Source organism: Diadema antillarum, unplaced genomic scaffold (genome assembly GCF_040938485.1).
Source record: "Diadema antillarum isolate AM-2024a unplaced genomic scaffold, OU_Dant_1.0 scf00000177, whole genome shotgun sequence".
Taxonomy (NCBI): Eukaryota; Metazoa; Echinodermata; class Echinoidea; order Diadematoida; family Diadematidae; genus Diadema; species Diadema antillarum.
In genome coordinates, this window is record NW_027271066.1 from 849,898 (window position 1) to 870,145 (window position 20,248).

General features: G+C 39.2%; 2 protein-coding genes across 2 annotated transcripts in view; both read left to right on the top strand.

Moving 5' to 3' along the window:
• Positions 1–281: 281 nt before the first annotated feature.
• LOC139722908 (cytosolic Fe-S cluster assembly factor NUBP2 homolog) lies at positions 282–13,893 on the top strand. Its single transcript, XM_071634188.1, is given in 9 exon segments — positions 282–410; positions 3,646–3,734; positions 4,908–5,011; positions 5,958–6,029; positions 6,956–7,038; positions 8,774–8,884; positions 10,992–11,007; positions 11,010–11,060; positions 12,550–13,893. Coding segments are annotated over 9 exon segments (798 nt in total). The 3' UTR covers positions 12,693–13,893.
• A 3,560-nt stretch (positions 13,894–17,453) lies between these two features.
• LOC139722925 (uncharacterized) overlaps positions 17,454–20,248 on the top strand; it is a 37,979-nt gene continuing 35,184 nt past the window's right edge. The window contains exon 1 of the mRNA XM_071634208.1: positions 17,454–17,544. The gene's annotated coding sequence lies outside the window, so the exon portion shown is untranslated. The remainder of the gene's footprint in view (positions 17,545–20,248) is intronic.

Genomic DNA, 20,248 nt, shown 5'->3' on the forward strand with positions numbered 1-20,248 from the left:
TAAAGGCGCCCCCTCTTTCTTTACGGAATTCCTGGATCTGCTCCTGAGTGGGATGCTAATTAAAGCATTCAGTTGCCACTCCGCATAAATTTGCACAAATTGTGTGAAGAGAAATCTTGCAACCTCATTGGTATGTTGTTGCCAGCAGAAGTCGCCAGTTGAGCAGCACTAGCTAGCTAGCGCTATAGCTGTACTCGTGTAAACTGACTGCGACCGTGCCGCGCCGCCGCCGCCGCCGCACTACGAGCTACTGATTGCGTAATCATCTTTCGGGAGCAAGCATGGATGAAGTACAGAACAACTTATCAGGTGTGAAGCACACCATTCTCGTTCTCTCAGGAAAAGGAGGAGTAGGGAAGAGCACTGTAACAGCTCAACTAGCACTGGGTCTTAAACATGTAGGAAAAAAGGTAAGTGCATGGAAAAGTGGTTAGAAGTTTCACGTTTAAATGATACGTAATTTGGTACTATTGCAGTAACGAAGCTAGAATGTTGTCCCACATATTACAATTTGTGTTAGTTACATACGAAGACTGGTGTTTATATTTTCATCATCAGGTTATTGTCCAAATATGGAGAATAAGTGTGGCGAATGCTATCATCATCGGAGCGAACTATGTTTCTCCCACAGTTAACTTGCAAAGTTCACTAAAATATCTTTTAATAAGTAATATTCAATAGATATCCTGCCCTGGCCTTCGTGCTCTTATCTCTTGACATTTCTGTTTCTGTTTCTGTTCCGGTTCCGTCGGTATACTGAGAATTAACTGTCCTCCACTAACGTTGTGACTTGTATGGTCATATATGTGCAGGGCAGGAAAAGTGTTTCACATTTGGAGTCTCTGTTTGAAGACTGTATTGGACGTAGACGTGACTGTTTCCTCGTCAAGTAGAGTAGGTTCCAGTCTACTGCTGTCCTGTGGAAGAATGAGTACTTCTGTACATCTTTCTTGGTCAGTGTTCTTTGGATTCTTCTGCTGTTCCCTCTGGTTGTTCTTCCCCCTCTGTCATTAACTCTGATATAGGCGTCGGGATCAATTCCCACTTCCCCATTCATGATTATGAACAGTAGTTGAAGTCTCGAAATTCTCCTCCTGTTCTCCAGGGTGTCCCATTCCAGATCCTTTAGCATTTGGGAGACACTGCTCTATTGTTTGTAGTCATTCATTCAAGGTTCTTAGTAAATTTAAAGCAAGTGACCCAATGTTCGACATCCTAAATTGCGGAAACAAAATAGCGTGCATGATCGGTACGCTTGCGCTGCAATCATCATTCGAGCACCTGTACTGTTGTTCGGCACCGGGTGTCCGTGGTTCGACATTCGCGACGTACCGCGCTGTGTGCTCGCCCTGCCTATGTGAATGTATTTGTGCGCGTGCCATGCGCGGGCAAAACTGTATACATAGTACATCGCACTACGAGAGCGCGGTACTCCATGTACTCCACGCTGTGCAAGAGATTCAATGCGTACACAACACGTTGCGATCGAACCATGGTGATACCGCAAATTGTGGCACGGGTGGCATGCAAAATATAAACATCGCGTAAACGCTCAAGTTATCTCAGAAATGGCTGCCATCATGGCTGTAGGTGTACACGCTGTACAAATTCAGTGCAGATAAACGGACTAGTAACTTCGAAACTTGGGATGAAACGGGTCTATATGTGTTGAGATGCATCTTCACTTACTCATTACTTACCCGTTGAACTGCTTGTGCGAGTTGACCCGGGAGGGTCGCGACACTGATTTCGGGGGTCCGGCGACATGGCCCACTGTCGTGCTCTTCGGAACACGTGTGGAGGTAGTTGCATAGTTTGAATTTTGTACTTGATATGCGCCATTTTTTATTCATGAATTTCAGTGAATTTTTATTTGTAAGAGTGGTCTATTCATGGAACCCTGTCGAATCAAGGGCCACTTGCTTTAGTATAGTAAGTCTACCTACTCATCGACCACCTATTTTTAGATCGACCACCCTTGGACAATGGCTTTCTCGCATAGATCTATAAAATCAAAAGTACATGTGGGACGGGGCACAATATGCTGGAACATTTGAAAATGAATACAAGAGAAATTAGGGGGATAAATAACCTTAGGAAATAGGAGGAAAAAAAATTGAAGAAAGTCCTCAATAGTAATACACATAATTATTGTTAACCCGTCTTCTTCTTCTTCTTCTTCTTCTTCCAAGTTAGTGCATCCCTCTTGCAGAATATTGTCGCACTTGAGTACAAAAAGGTAGTGCCGTCATGGAAACACGCATGTGGAGGTGCAGAAATTAACATAGAACTTAAACAAACGTGTGTAACTAACGTGCGAGTAAAAACCAGCGTTATGGTGGATTATCGTAAGCTGATGGAGGCGAGGCAGCTCTTGAAGGCTTCAACAGAGGACGCCGTTACTGCTGCAGCTGGCAGGCTGTTCCATAGCGGGGCCACACTTTGGGAGAAGCTATGCTGGTATGTTTGGATACGGCAGTGGTGCTGTCTCAGTTGGAGATCATGACCTCTGGTACCCGATGCAGTCTTTGCCATTCACTAGGCTTACGTGCTTTACCAATGGCAGAACGGGCGGTTGATCAAACTGATGAGCTTGCACTGGTGCACAGTAAAAAACATGTCACTTGCGTTTGTCGCTGAGAATTCCGTGTGTACGGTACGAGTCAACAATCTGAGCCCGGGATATGAATCTATGGTAATTTCTGCCATGAGTGAAATGAAATTAAGGTAAAACTGAGGGATATTTGCTAAGATACAAGGTACTCAGTATTCAATCAAAAACTGGTCGATGAGTAGTAGGTCAAACCATGGACCTACTACACATGGACATTCATCGCTCGTTAATTAATTTGTGCACCTGTTTCTGTCAAAAGCGTCACAAAAACATTTTGAACATGCTTTCCTGCTTTGATCCAGTGTTGTCCACCGACAGCCAGCCTGGATAAAAACAAGGCGGTGCTTTGAGAAATCTAAAAACTATGTGCGCAGAAGATAATAACTCTCTTAAATCAAGAAAAATGCATGTGCAGTTGTAATGCATATTGCGAAATCGTCGCTAAAGCAATTTCATTTGCGAAATGCAAGTACTTTACAAGAAAAAGCAAGTAATTAAGCAGGTTGACTGTGATTTGTAATCTATTTTTCCCCATTTGTCGCACATTGTTTCAGAGTAAACATGGGCAGTGACAGTAGACGACATGCTTGTCTTGCCATTTAGGGGTGTGACATGCATGGCCGCAAGTGGCCGCTTCAGTAATTACAAATTTTGTGACGCAAAATTTGTCCTTGTTTCAGGTTTGCTGCTCCCCATCATTGGTGTTTATTCGAAGGCAGTTGAGTCTGAAAAGGCACCTCAGCCAAATAGGACCGAAATGAGGGAAACCGGGTTCTTTTGTAAGTGATGATGCACGATTACACAATCGTCATTGTCCAAACGTCTGAATGTACTCATTAATATGCACATAATCAGGTGGCGGTGGTGAACATTGGATCAAAGAAAGACCTCCGTTCATGGTCCATATGTGTAGTAGGTCCATGGTCAAACTATACTTTTTTTTTTCCTACCTACTAATTGTATCTTTCTCTTCCTCTATTGAGTGACCCATTTCTTTTTGAAAATTGAATGTATTTCTTGTTCTCTTCTAGGTCGGTGTATTGGACATTGACCTTTGTGGGCCAAGTATCCCACGAATGCTTGGTGTTCAAGGCCAAGACGTCCACCAGTGTCCCCAAGGGTTGGTATATAAACAAAGATTTGTATGACCCTATTGTGACCTCACTGCCTTAAACCCTCTCTTTCCAATCACAGATCACCTATGAGCAGGTTTTAGTGTAGCAGTAGGTTTGTCACAATCTATGGTGATGTGTGTGCTTAGGTTTAATTTTTTGCTACAAACTAAATTTTAATTGTCATGTTTCACTGAAAATAATTTTGCATGAAAATAGTGCCTTTATGAATATGAGACTAACAAATGCAAGCAAAGTTGCTTACTATTTTTTTTTCTTACTGTCCTGTTTTCTTGTTTCTACAGCACCGTCTCCAAACAAGTAACGTAACAGGCAAGGCCAACCCCCTACAATGTAGATGATGATTTGCTTGATGTAGGCTATTTGTAATATTTTTGTAAAACTGATACAGTTTTTCTTTGCTTTTGTTCAATAGGAAGGAAAGCCAAGTCATATTACAAGTCAACAAGTGTGTGAGGTAGTGCAATGGAAAGCTTACACATCAAGATAATAGGATTGGAAACAATAATGAAGTTGTTATTTTCATGAGGGTTTAATTTTCTGGAATTTTGCAAATCACAGTTCGATCGTGAATGTGAACATTTTGCCATGCATAGGGTAACAAGGAGTTTTCGATAGCGTCGTGAAAAATACACAAAAATAACAGCTTATAGTGAGGGCGCTGTGGGATACTGGATAAAACTCCCGACTCCCAACTGGAGGACCTGAGTTTGAATCCCGTCCAGTACTTACGTCCTTGGACAAGATGTTTTTACCCACTACAATGTACTGTAAAACATGATATATTCGCGGCATGAATTTTTCGCGAATTGGAGCCGACAGCCTTTTTTTGCGGCATGAAATTTTCGCAAACTGCCACTGGCATTCAATGCATATAGTGTAGACAAGAACTTTCGCGTGCATCTTAATTTCGCGAATCTTGGCGCTCGCGAAATTCGCGAAATTAAAATGCACACGAAAATTCCTCGTTTTACAGTATGTCCCCCTCGACTCAAGTGTATACATGGGTACCTAGCAGCACTAGGGTAGTAATAATGACAGGACCCTCTGGTAGCAGTGGCAACACTGAAGAGGCAACCCTGGGTAGATAAGACCTTATTATTATTGTTATTATTAATACAATATTTTGTTTTGTAATGTCTTGTGTATTGCATTCTTAGATGGGTTCCAGTGTACCCTGATCCTTCCCTTGCTGTCATGTCCATTGCTTTCCTCCTCGGTGGTCAGGATGATGCTGTCGTATGGAGAGGACCTAAAAAGAATGGTAATCTTCACAGTTTCAGTGACTTTCATGATGCTTCCTTTAAAGTTATGTCGGCTTCTGGAGTAAATGTCTTGATTCAGCAAATTGTCACCTGAAGAAGATTGGAAGAAAGAAGACTTTGGTATGATGTTTGGGTTAGCTGGCCAGAAGAAGCCTCTATGATCAGAAGGAAAATGATAAATTCCTTTTTGCTAGTTAGTGTATGCATACATTTCCATGTGATGGTTACATGTTCCCAGACACACAAAAAGGAATCTATAGAAGTCTCTTGTTAATGCCTAGAAATACCCATTTTATCAAAAGAGTTAAAACAGAATTAAAATATGCATGTGTTTGGTGTATTTGTTGTCTGTCTAGACATGCATAATATCATCTAATACAACATGTTAGTCATGAGGTTTGTAATCTTGAAATTTTTGTTTCTTGGAATTGGATTGTAATATCCATTTTAAAAAGTAAGTTGAGTTTGTTTTTATCCCGAGTCAGGTTTGCTGGCTTTCATGTTAATTTCTTCTCCCACATTAAAAAAAGATGTCATTCAGTGATAAGATGAAATGCCGACATGTATTCGACATCCTTTATCATCGAATCCTAAACCTTCATTTGTCAAGCATACTGTGGAAATGGATGTCTCTATCAATTTTAATCCTCATGAATTTTAAATATGGATCAGCAAGGTATGTTTAGTGGCATGTATGAGAGAGATTTAAGAATATTAACTAATCCATAACATGTGTGTGTGTGTGTGTGTGTTTTGAATCACATCGATACTATGAATTTTTATATGAAATTGAGACCCCAAAATCAGTTGACAAAAGTAAGATTCCCGGAAGAGTGTTTCCATTGGCATGGAATTCTCTCTAATAATGAATATGAAAATAATTCTTCAAGATTGACCTTGTGTGCAGTTTGTAGCGTATGTTTTATTCTTTCTCTCTCTTTGCAGCCATGATAAAACAATTCCTGACTGATGTGGTGTGGGGAGACTTAGACTTTCTGATAATTGACACACCTCCAGGTAATGTAGCTCAAAGAGGCATCTTGTAATCATTCTCGCACATGCCTTTTTTATGTTCTTTATTAGTTGTTGTAATTTGGGGATTGTGAAGATAAATGTCATCAGTGTAAATGCCATAGAAAGGAGTGAATTTAATATGACATAATTTGTGAAGATCACCACATTTGCATTTTGCATAAAGGTATTTGCATATTATGTGTGTATGAGTGTGTGCATATGTGTGAGAAAAAAAAAAGTGAGTGTGTGTAATTGTTCTCTCCGGAAAAAGAAGAAGAATTGTTTGTGAATAGAGATCTAGATCTATGTATGAACAAATGAAAATTATTTCTTCCTTCTTATAATACAAAAGGTTTATTGTATGATATTTTGGCAGTCATGTTTTTGTCATGGTTGTGCCCATGCTGCATGGAATGAATGATCCTCTCTGTCATCCAAGCATTATGAAGCAACTTTACATATTGTAAAAGTGAAAAATTTTTGCGGTGTTGAAATTTTCGCGCATTTCGCGCTATCCGAAACTAGCGAGAAAATAAAAGCACACAAATATTCTTGCTTGCCATATGTTCCAGTAGTTGATGTCATTATTCCGCGGAATTAAAATATGCGAAACTCTTCTTACCCCGCCGAGTGCGAAAAATTAGGAGCGGGAAAATATCCACTTTTACAGTACATTATAAGGCACGAGGGTTGCTGTCCCTGAGGACTAACTGCTCAAGGTCTTTGCAACTGATTGACAAATTGCTCTACATTGATGTAAATAAGCACTGAATTGTATCAGTGTTTTAGTAGTAGCCATGATAAAAGAAATCATGGGCTTACATACTTATTTATGTTGATATAGGACAATTTGTCAGTCTGTTGCAATGAAAACATCTCAACGGAAGAATTTCATGCTCGAGGTCTTCTTCGGTATTTCTACATGACAGGTACATCAGATGAACACATCACTATTGTGGAGAACCTACAGTCTCATAACCCAGATGGAGCAATCCTTGTCACAACTCCACAGGTAAAGGGATTTGTGATCTCGTAGTCTAAATCATACAGACGTCACATGATCGCATTATGATCATTGAACCTAGGCATTCTGAGCTTAAATTCTGATACCATGTCAGTCTATAGATGAGGTTCTGTGATGTCAAATATCATGTTGCTGGGGGGGGGGGGGGGGGGGGGGGGGGGAACAAATCATGTGTGTATTAACCTGTTGAGGACGGACTGATTTTGCTACAATACACATTTCCCATTGACGCCTGCCCGAGTATACTTGGGACTCGGCCTCAATGGGTTAATTGCATAGCTCCAGTGCGCCGTATATGTACCACATACCAGCCTGCCTGTCTGGCCTGATAAAATCGCATGTGATGATTGGACATGGGAAGTACTATAAAGTAATGCTTACACGCTTTACCCACACGTTTTGGGGCCCACGTAGGCAGTTTTTGCCACTCAGCATGGTTTGATTACGTCCTTGGAACCTCGTCTATATACTCAAACGGAGTCAATATCCTCGACTTCAGGTCACCGAGTGAAGAGTTTGATCACAGAATGACTTAACCCTAAAAAGACTGGGCCATTTTGATGCCTCGTAGGACTGGGGGGAGGGGCTCAAAGTTGCGCAAGACTTAAAAGAAAAAAGTCATGAAACGTCGCGGCGCAAGATTTTTACTTTCCAGATTTATCGCGAAAAATGTCGAGGGGGTTCCAAAAAGCCCCCCCCGTCTTTTTAGGGTTAACTACATTCTTGTTAATTTGAGATAATTGCTGTCAAAGCTGCTAAAAAGAAAATTAATAAGAAAATAGAGATTTTTTTTCATAACCTCAAGAATTTTCCTTGTTATGTAACAAATAGGTATCACTGGAAAGGTTTCATTTGATATGTGTAGTGATGGACTTACTTTAGAGTGTTTAAATATGGTGCTTATTTAGCCTGTTTAGAGATCACACTTTTCAAGTAGAGTCTTGGGTTATCAATAGATGTTATTGTTTGCTTCTTTTCCTCTGCAGACTCTTCCAGCATTTCAGTATTTAAGGAAGTTGATCTTTTGTCACATTTTTGTGGATTCAGATGTAAGGGAAATTGAAATGCTAGAATTAGAACTTATGCAAAAGGTTGGCAGATTATAGACTTTAGTAATTTTGCTCAGTCATAGCAATGGGGTAACTTCTTTCCGAATGCTATGGTGACAATGCAGTAGCCCCGATATCAATATGGGAATTGATACAAGTACAATGTACACCATTTTCTCATTTAGTGTCACAGTTTGACTGTTAAATCATCCTGCTATTTATATGCTGTGCTTGATATCTAATTTGCCTTGTACAGCTCTCATCACTCAGCTCTCACCATGATATATTCCCATATATAGATCTATTAGGCTCTGTTGTCATGATCATCCATCTTTCAAGTAATCACTCATTTATCTTTCTATTTAATCATCTGTCTATGCACCTATCTGTCTATTTGTCAGTTTGTCATTCCATCAATATGTGTTTGTGTGTGTCACCATTAACCTTCTCTGGTGTCTGGCTGGCTGTCTGTTCCTTTGTAGGCCCTAATGCAAGTTATTAGTATGTCTGTGTTGTAAAGCTGGTAATGATAGTCTCTTTAGCTTTTTGCTTTTCTGCAACATGGTGCCAGAAGAGCTTTACAAATTATCATCACTCAAATTCATGCTAATGATCTGTTTTGTTGTTTATTGTCATCTTGATTTTGATATTTTTTGTATGTAAACATGATCCAGGCTGTTGCAGTTGGTGATGTCAGGAGGGAGCTCACATTCTGCAGGAAAACAAGGTTACCTGTACTTGGTCTGGTAGAGAACATGAGTGGCTATGTCTGTCCTCACTGCTCGGTAAGTCAACTACAGCTGGATCTTTTCTTTCAGTGTAACACTGTGTACAGAGGACAAAATATTTCATTAACCCATATCAGGCAATATGTGACCCACTACAACAAAAGGATCGGAAAGTCGGGGGATGACGATTTTCTGAAAATGACATGTCATTATTCCCTTACTCTTCCTCTTTAATTTTATATACAACAAGACTCATAAAAGTACTCGGTTGCGGAGATGTAGATGATTTTATTAGCGCATGCTGAGTGGTTTAGGAAATCAGCATTTCGAGAAAACCTCTTCAAAGTTTTCCTTCCAACGTTATCATGATCAAGGGGAGGCAGGACAGTTTTCACCTCTTGACAGTAGAAGGTATGCTCCTAGCAACCTCCGCAATGCTCATTCAAGCCTAGTGCCAGCGGTCTACACATGACCAATCAGTAACCACGATGCCACATACTGACCAATAAGATCACTCCCTCGTTGCTAGACGCAGAATCTGTCTGCAGCGCTAAATCCAAATCTTCGGACACGTTTCTGTTCTGTGAAAGTCAGAGAATCATGACCCAGAAAAATGTTATTTCTTGCCTTTTCATCGATCATTTAGCTTTGAAATTTCGGCAGATGATGGATGATACATTAGAGTACACAATTATGCCAAAAATAGAAATCTGATCGTTTTGACCAATTTTCATGATCTGACTTCAAACTCCATTTTCTCGGCTCAGCCGTCGGCGACTTTAGGATCCTTTTGGTGTGGCAGTTGAAAAAGCAGCAATGTAGCTGTTCGTTGAAATGTTTTTAATGCCATGATTGCTGAATAATTTGAATGCAAGTGATTCATGTGTGTAGATATACAGACAATTAATTTTTCTCCTCTCTAAAATGATCCATAACTTGCCCATGATTCATTATTTGTTTGCCAATGAAGAATAATCATTTTGAGAGCTGTCGATTTGAATGCACCCACGTGGAAAAGCGGGCAGCCTCCTTTTAGCTTTTTCATGTGCACTGGTCTGATATGGGTGAATAAGCAATGACAGATTAGGGGAAACTGAGCATGACGTTGCCAGTTTGACCAACAACTAGAGAGAGAGTTTTTAAATTTAGTAAAGCATGATGTTGGAGTCATAAGATTTCTGAGACATGTGACTGTGTTATGTCAGAGTTGCTTTTCATGTGCATTCAATCATGATTCTATTGTAGGTTTTCTGTGTTTCTGGTGGGATGTGATCAGACTTCATTTCACTTACAGCACCAGGGTGTGCAAATTTGGCATCAATAGAATGGCGAGTTTGACAGTTTACTTGTGTTTTTAAAGGAAACCAAAACCCGAATCTAAATGTGGATTGATTGAAAGGAGCAATATTAGTAGAACACATGTGAAAGTTTGAGGAAAATTGAACAGTCTCCATCAATTCAAAAGTTGTGAATTTTTAAAGTTTAGGTGTCGCCATCGCTGGATGAGGAGACTAATACTCTTCATTGTGGACAACAACATAATGAAAATATAATGAAAATTCAACATATTTTCACTTCTCCAGCATAATTAAAGATAATTAAAGAACATTTGACTTAGCTCTTTCAGAAAGCAGGAAGAATAACATTACCCTTGACATATGTCAGTAGCAAGTCATTAGAATGTGTACTTTCCATGAAAAATAAACTTTTGTGGAATTCTCCTTATATTTTTTTTTAATATTGTTGTCTATAGCGATGTCATGAACTGTAGTAGTCTTCTTATTCAGTGATGACGGCACTGCAACTTTAAAGATTCAGAACCTTCGAATTAATTGTCTGATTTTCCTTAAACTTTCAGTGATGTGTTCTACTAATGTTGTTTCTTTCACTCATTTATATTTGGGCTTTGGTTTCTCGTGTACTCACTTAAACCTGTCTTTAACAATGGAAAATAAGGTGAACACAGAGTTGGCAACCCAGAAGAGGTTAGTGTTTATCAAATTAGAGAAACCAAGGTAGAATGTCCACATTAAAATTGGATATGGAACGAAAATAAAATTTAAACTTTGGCAAAATAAGGACGGAAGTCTTGCAAATGGTAGCAAGTATTGTAATGAAGAAATATGTAACATTTTAGTTTTTCTTCTTTGTGTTCTTTCTCCAGGAGTGCTCAAATGTCTTCTCCAGGGAGGGGGTCAGTCACTGGCAGCTGAATGTCAAATCCCCTTTCTTGGTGAGTTTGCTTCATCCTCTCTCTCCTGCAGTGGTGGTAGTGATGATGGTATTAGTGAAGATGATGGTCTCCAGAACCCAAGGATGCCTTCTCCCTGGTGGACTTGGGAGAGATTAGGAAAGAGGGAATTTGCATGTTGAAGGACACACACACACACAAAAAAATCCCCCAAACCAAAACAAACAAAATGCTTGCTCTATTTATTGAGGACGTAATCTGTAGAGATTGTGAAATTAGGAGATGACACATTCCTAGTCATGTATTTTGACAATGAAATATCATATGCTTTGCACTGACACATGCACAGATGAGGTGAATGTGTCCTGGTACATGCTTGTCATTCCCGCGAACCACCGATACTTGATTTTACATACCTCCCACCCCCCCCCCCCCCCCCCCCACACACACACACATACACATCCAAGTTGCACTGCGATGAGGGTTTGGTGCTACATATTTTGATGTGTATAGTAGCAAAGATGATAGTGAACTGCTGCATTTAGGAAGAGCATTAGGAGAAGGAAAAGTCGAGAGAATGAGAAGAAGGAAGAGGAATTGGGAGGTCCAGGGGGAGAGGAGAATGAAAGAATGGAGGAAAAAGAGAAAGTGGAGAAGGAGCAATGTGTCTTTAGTATACTGAAGAGCTTCACAGAACTACCCAGCCTTCTTGATTCCCTAGGTGTCTCCCTGGAAAATGAAAAATCTCTTTTTAGTATGACAAAGAGTTATGAAAGCTCTCCCTGATACGGGAATTGATTTTGTGTATTAACCCATTCCTTACGGAACCTGGTATACCAGGTTCCCAAAATGTAGACAATGTCTGCATTTGTGGCCTAAATTCATGTTTACTTGTGTTATTCTGACCAGAAAAATAATATTAATCCAAAGATCTAGATTAGAGTTTCTTCTCTCAATATCTGTTTTCGTTCTGTACCAAAACTCTGTTTATTTTTGTCTAATTCCCCTTTTCCAAAGCACTAGTGCGCTTGTTTTCCTATAAAACTTGTACAAGATGTACATATACATCAAGGCTAAGCTCACTAGATGTTGACTTTCGCTGACCGCATTCAGGTGCCTTTATACCGGTAGTCCATAACAAAAGAATTTGCGAGCCCGTCAGCGTACACCCTTCATACCTCGGGTTGGATTGATATTTTGCATTGTTCGATGGCACATGCAGTTGATTGTGGAAGGGGATGTGTACTACTTGACTGCTTTCCCGCAGGTGGATTATCAACCTGTCTGTTCTCTGCCAATGGTCAAAAAATCTTGTATGGGCGCATCGAAGGCTGCTGGAGAATTGCTGAAGGAAGGGGTTAAGATGTGCGCAAGTAGATGTCTCCCGAAAAGCTGTCTGAAATCTCCTTGATTTTGAGGTGTGAATTTTAGCAACCCTAGAATTAATTTATATCAGTTCTTAACAGGAAACCTCCTTTGCTCTTGGTATCATAATGGTATCATAATATTCATCTCACTTTGATTTCCACAGGTCACATACCCCTGGATCCTCAGCTCACAAGCTGCACGGAGTCGGGCCAGAGCTTCATCGACCGCTTCCCTACCGCGCCATCATCTCAGGCCATCCAGAGAATCATCCAGACAGTTTTAGAGAACTCAGCACAGGCTACCTGACAGCAGGTTTCCCAGTATGCAACTGCCTGCTGAAGCTGTCAACACCAGCTCTGTCTGTGTAGCGTACCAAACTAGGAACATTCTATCTGTAGCAAAAGCCACGGTCACTCTGGCAGAGGATTGAGAAGTTTAGAGATCACTATCTTTAAGATCTCGAAGTTTTCCCACGAAACTTCATGGGAAACTTGTTGTGAAACTTCCCACTCAAACTGGAGGTATTTGAACACTTGCAACTCAAACTTCATGAAGTGTGTGACATGATCAGTCCACCACCTGCTTGATGGATAGTGGGCGGTGCCTCGATGGGAAGTGCCCATGTGCATTGATACGTCACAATCGCTAGCTGTCAGATGGCGAACTCTTTCTTCTTTCTTGTTTGCGTGTACTAGTGACCCAAACTTCTCAATCCAAAGATCGAGAAGTTTGGCTGCCATTATGAACGGATGGCAAAGATTGCAAAGGTTTTGCGATCTTTTGCCAGTCTGACCACGGTTATTTTTTTCGGCCAGAAGTTATTCTGAGGCATGATTTCCTTGAGGTGTAAAGTGTTATCTGGTTTCTGTCTCACTAGAATGTCAGAGTATGTTGACACCCATAGAAATGAGGTGACATAAATAAGGCATGGCATTAACTCCAAGAGTATCTTCACTCTCCACTTTATCAGATGGTGTTTTAACTTTATAACATTATGTATTATGATCAATATATCAAATTAAAGTATATCAACACTACATTATTATGATACCCCATTTTTCATATAAAAGCTCTTTTCAAAGATGTAAAAACACATTGCCTCTGAGACCTGTCAAATAATTAAAGTGCATGCACAATTTAGGTATTGAAAGTGCTGTAATATCCTAGTTAAAATATCAAATTTATTCCAGATGCTGAAGTGTAAATCTGGACACACAAGCATACTGAAATGATAATCACCAACCAATGGTTCTATGATTGCATAAATACATATGGAAGATGCCTATTGATATACTAATTCCATGATTGTCGCTTTTAGTATAACTGAATTCTGAATACTGTTGGAAATTGAGGGAAATGGGGATAAGATTATTTTCATGTATCATTGTACATCTTATTTCATTTTTCAAGCCAAAGATAGTGTTACGGAGAAATATTCACAACGAGAGGCATGCTACAGAATGGAAATAAAAGTCACACATTTGTGGAAGTAAGAGCAAGTCATATTTATGTGAGGAGAATGTAAAGTTATTGAACACATCTCTTTGAAAATTCCAAATGATAATTTTGAACATTGCACCATTATACCACAATGTATTTATCATTTGTTTTGCTTGCAAAAAAATCAAATGATTTTAATGATTTTGTAATATAATTGTCAAAGTTTTGTAGTATTTTATAAGAAGCATATTTTGATGAATCCTAACTTATATATTCATACCACAATCAAAGGTAAAGTTCAGAAAACATTTTAGAAGGGTTCTAGGTAAATGTTGTATAAGCTATAGGCCGGCGTCCAGGGTGAGTGTTTGATGTAGGCCTACCTAATTAATTCTGTAATAGATAAATTACTGATTTTCAATGTTCCATTTAGCTAAAAAGTCAGCTGAAATAGTATTCTTCTTTCACTACTCTGTATTGAAGATACCTTTATATGTGGGGAATTCCCCTGAAATCTTTTCTGTGCTCTGCTTAGTGGTTGACAGAGATGCCCAAAAAGTTACTATCATGAAACACCTGTTCAGTAATCTTCTTATTCCTGTATTACACGAACTTTCATGTTAAATCATTGCAGTGTTCTAGCTGTATGGATCAGTTAACTTAATTACTGGCAAAGATTATAATATACGGGTATTATGAATAATCACAAGTGTTTTATAGTCAGTTTTGAAGGGCTGATATTCCTGTTGTCAAATTGTACTCCAAGTAACAATGTAAATTCAATACACAGTCTACTCCACCATAGATTTACTTCAGAGGGCTGGTTAATCTTCAGTGTCACTCCGACAAGTACAGTGGACTCTCATTATAACAAAGTCCTGGGGACCGGCAGTTTTCTTTCGTTATATTGAAATTTCGTTATAACGGAACAAATAAACAATAAAAAAACACAGAGCAGATAATGTTGCGGCCTCAATTTTTACTTTGTTGTAACCAGAATTTCGTTATAACCATGTTCTTTATATTGGAGTGCACTGTACTGTGCACAGTGGATAACCTCAGAGGAGAATATGTACGTGTTGTATGAAGTGCTTTCATGCCCCATTGACATGAGACTAGTGGCATGAAAAAAAGATGGGGAGAATTGGGGTGGGTACAATTACAATGCTGTGATGTAACATACTATATGACAATGAAGGATAAGCTTAACTGTAAAACACATTGCATTGATCCTTCATGTGCCAGCACTATTTAACAAGACTAATCTAAAAAGAGTACTACATACTGGTGTGTATTTTGTTGTAATGTCATTTGATGTGAAATTTATGCCAAAATGTAGCTGAATGTAGGATCAAACTGATTAAAGAGCAATTTAATCAATGTTATGTCTATTCAGATGATTTCATTATATGCTTTCTTTGATGTAGACTTTTTCCCAACTCTTCAACCAAAATAAAGAAGAGAAGAAAAGAAGATGATGATGATGATGATGAAGAAGAAGAAGAAGAAGAAGAAGAAGAAGAAGAAGAAGAAACAAAATAAAGCTTGTGAAACATTTGAATTTGAGTGGAGTTGCATGCACATGGTAGATGTTGGTGATGGCAAAGATGTCGATAAATTCTAATACCATCTCTAGATCTTGTAGGCTGCATTCCAAACCAAGGAGCAGATACTGGAAAACAAACTCTAATGTTAACAATAGTAAATAAGCCTGCTTAGATCAAATGTAAGAAATTGAAGAATTCAACAATTGCATCGTCAACCTAGCAATCATAGCAGAAGGTAAATAGTATTTTTGTTGCCGAATAATCACAGGCTGTGCTTGGATATAAGACATCCAAAAATTTAGGCTTAAAACCTACAATAATGAGGAAAATCCTAAATCCTTGCTGAACTTTGGTTGAACCAGGTGCAATGTAGGCCTGCAATAATTAACACTGGATGATTTAGATGTGAATTTGATACATAAGTAGTTTTATTGTATGAATTTCAGTGACATTTTGCAGCTTGGTTAAATACTCTCTCATCATAATAGCACACACTTTGAAAAAAAAAAAAGTTCTAGTTGTTAGAGGCCATGGATTCAGGATATTGTTTGTTCTTTTTGCAATATTTTTTCATATGATTTTTCTTTTTTTTTCACGAGCTGAAAGTGGGGGGGGGGGGGGGGGGGGGGGGGGGGAGGGGGAGGAGAGAGGAGCTGCAGTCCTCCCTTTCTGTTCCATGGCCCCTGACATCTCTTCTCTATTTCACATTTAATGACAATATGATTATAACACTTTGCCCAGAAATTATGAGTCTGTTTCATTTAATTAGAAAGAGATGAAGAGTTTGTTCGCAAAAACCGATTAGTCCATTTTTAAAGATTTTGAAGTACGGTGTCTGTCATAAAGTACAAAATAATACCTTTTAAATGATATATTGGTCACTACATATAAAGGTATTTTTTTGATGTTATGGTCAAAAGAAGCAATAAATTTTGTATTATTCTCTTTATTTTTCTCGACCTTTAATCGCAAATATCTCCATTTGGGAGATATGGACTTATTAACTCTTCAGATGCAGAGCAAAAAGTCTTTGGCATAGAGCCCTTAGTAAATGATGAACATAATCATGAAAACATGAAAAGACAAGTTCACCTTCATTTACATGTTGATTGAGTGAATGCAGCATTATCAATAGAGCACATCAGTGGAAGTTTGAGGAAAATCAGAGAATCCTTTCAAAAGTTATGAATTTTTAAAGTTTTTGCATCATTACTGCTGGATGAGAAGACTACTATACAGTCTATGATGTCACATGCATGGAACAATAAAGGGAAAATATAAAGAGAATTTCACATTCCCTTGACTTGTCACTGAGGTAAGTTAAGGGTAATATTGTTCCCCCTGCTTTCTGAAAGAGGCAAGTAAAGTGCTCTTTCAATGCAAGAGAAGTGAAAATATGTTGAATTTTCTACATATTTATTATTTCCATTATAAATATTGTTTACCCATGTGACATCACAAGCTGTTGTAGCATTCTCATCCAGTGATGGCAGCTCTGAAACTTCAAAAATTCATAACTTTTAAATGGATTGTCCGATTCTCCTCAAACTTTCGCTGATGTGTTCTAATCAAATTACTGCATTCTCTCAATTCATAATGTAAATGAAGGTAAGGTATATCCAGAACATGTTTTGAGAGTACTATTATATCAGAACAAAATTGTTAATACAATCAGAATTTGCCAATCATATGTCATTTATGAACACTTGTAAACATATAAACAAACACAGTACTTCTTGCTCATGTCGCGTTTTTGTTCTGATTATCAAGATATTGATAATGAGAATGTGGTCTCTTGTGAAAACTGAACTCTCGATGAATACAAAATACCTACAGCATTTAAAATTGTAACAAAACTGAGTATCAAAATGTATGTGGTAGAACGTAGATGGCGCTCGACCACAAGAGATTACGATCGTTCGATTTTCGTCTCTCGACGGATTTTGTTTTTCTTCCTTTCTCTGAAGGCTGCACACGGTACGTACATTATTACGTACCGATCCGATACACATCTTGCATTCATGACACACATACGGAGTAAGTAGAGGGCTCATAAGGGGTGTAGAAAAGGCGACAGAAACACGAAGATAAAAATCCACGTCTTCTCGGAAGGGCCACGAATATTCGGATGGTTTTATGAAATCGGAGATGAGATCACTCTATGGATCATGGTGAGTATAGTTATATATTTTCTGTGCCTTTGTGCTGGCTGTGGTATGTTAATGTCTCTCAAAACTGACGTATTTTGGTGAAGATCAATCTCCTTCAATTATGAAAATGGTTAGTCGAGTGTTTTGTATGTGGCGATGTAGCATACAATTTTCGTAGTCCTATACGTTAGAAATCGTGCTGGCTGTTGTAACACGCAGCAAAACTGAGGTACGGTTCATCATTTTGCCCGTCACTGGCCCGGAACCTTGAACCTTGAATCTTGAACCTGAAAATGCTTGGACTAGAGCATGGTACGGTATATCAATCCGTAGTGAGCCCGCGGTCCTCATGCTAAATAGAATAGATAGAATAACACATGAACCAAGCGCAATAGCGCGCGAGCCCTAGCGTTACTAGTAATGGTAGGTGTTCAACCCACCGACCGGGTCCATAACGACCGACCGCGCATTATAATGGCATTGCGCGTACAGAAAGAAAATGTACGCATGGAACTACGCGCAACGGCGTTCGATTCTTCACTGGGCTACGCTACCGAGTAAAATGTGGCGAAAACAACAAAGTATTCCCTCTAAATTACCGAAATTTAGCACAATCGAATAAGGTTTATCGTGTAACTACATATAACTAGGCCTACCTTTGCTGACTCGTTGTTAGATGTAGAGTATCCTTCAGTAATAAATTTGACGATTTTGACCGCAAAATTGTCACCGCCGCTTGTACGATTGTGCACACACGTTACACATAGTGACATACACATGACATAAACATTTTGTCGCCCGCTACGACCGTACGAGTTGATGCAGAAACGAGAAATGAATGTGAAAAAAACAAACCGACTTATCTAATTTATTTCAATTACGATGAAAAGTTTCCTAATGAAAATCGAGTCAAATTCATCAAACAGTCCTTCAAAAGTAATATCGAAGGATTCAAAATATATTCAAATATTATTGGGGAAAAAATGACGGCTAGAAAAAAACAGCGGCCTGTCGAAAAAACGCATTTAAGTGCCCTTTATACGTATTGTCAGGGTGGTCGGCTGAAATGAGCAGGGCAACTGAGTGCGGAAAAAATGACACCCCACGCGTTCGAAGCCGCCATCTAAGAGCGCGTACCTCAGATCGCATTTTCAGTGCGCGCTTGTGAATCCGGAGTATTTTCTCCACACGTGAGTAAAATTTCAGGCAAATTGTGAGATTTTTCACGTTTCTATTGATAGAAAAACGTTAGGTGTCCGGTATTATGAACACCCAACCATACTACACATTTGTACTCCTACATCTGGAGTAAAATACTCATGTTTGCGGCAGGTTAAGCCAGGGTTTTTCCACACTGTAAACAAATCAGGCAAATTATCTTCAACCATTTCATATAGACAAGATCATTTACGCTATTGTTTTCATAAAAAATTTGATTAATGACAAACGCAGTTTTCATGATTTACCAGGGCAAAACCCGGCACAATTTTCGCCGATATGCGCCGTAGTAGCTCTGCTTTGCGGCACGATGTACAATCCCTATGCAATAGGCGCGTGCTCCGCGATCTTCAGCTGAACGCCTTCACATATCTCGCGAACATTGCGTAAGCGCCAATTCCCATTGCAAAAGCACGTGAAAATAGCGGGCACACATGCACTGGCTGCAAACAGGATCGCAATTCTGGCGGTGTTGTTGATGTCTTTCTCGTGTTTTTCTCATTTTTTTCTCATTTTTTTTCGATGGTAACATCCACTTTCCGAAAAAAAAAATGGCTGCCCACATCGGCTCGCGAAAGTTCTATTTTACGTGAGTATATGTTTTCAAAATTCATGAACATCGAGAAAACGACAAAAAATCCAGTTTCTTGGACCATTGTTTCTTAACTGTTATGTTAAGAAGTACTGAAAATTAAATTTTGGATGCGATGTGTTGTCATTTAGGTGAAAAAATTTCACTTTTGTCGGAGATTGTGTCTATTAACAGGACTATTTTATCGGTTGGTTTTCATTGATTGGTAGTGTGTTTGTAGTGTGCATGTAATAGTGCAATACTGTAAAAGTGGATATTTTCGCGCGACTAATTTTTCACGCTTCGCCGGATAATAAGAGTTTCGTGTGTTTTTAATTCCGCGGAATCAAGACATCACGCACAGGAGCATATGGCAAGTAAAAATATTCGTGTGCTTTTATTTTCGCGCGAGTTTCTGGTTGCGTGAAATGCGCGAAAATTTCCACTTGTACAGTACTGTGTTTAGCGGTGTATTACCGAGTATGTTGTACATGTACCTGCCGCGAACGGGCGCACGGCCGCATACTGCAGCAGTTACTCTAGACTCTAATGTTAATACTATTAAGTAATTTACTACGACCGCTTTATTAACGTTACCGCCCAATTACACTCGTACCACAGTCGTACAGCAGGCACAGCTTTTTTTGCCATTATTTTTTTTCAACTAATGCATACAAAACTGTATCTCAGTATTCTAACAGATGTTACAACAATGTATGTCATACTCATTAGGAAGTCCTTCTGAGAATAAAATGTTGATAAACAAAGGAATAAAGGGAATGAAGGAAGGACGAAAGATGCTATGCTGTGGAAATCGGCCCCGCCACTCTGTCAATCACGCGTAAACACTGTTTGGTGAGGCCGCATTCACGAGTATTGTGGGAGAAAGCCCCACCGCTGTGTCAAAGGCCACACAGTGGGGCTGAATTCATGAGT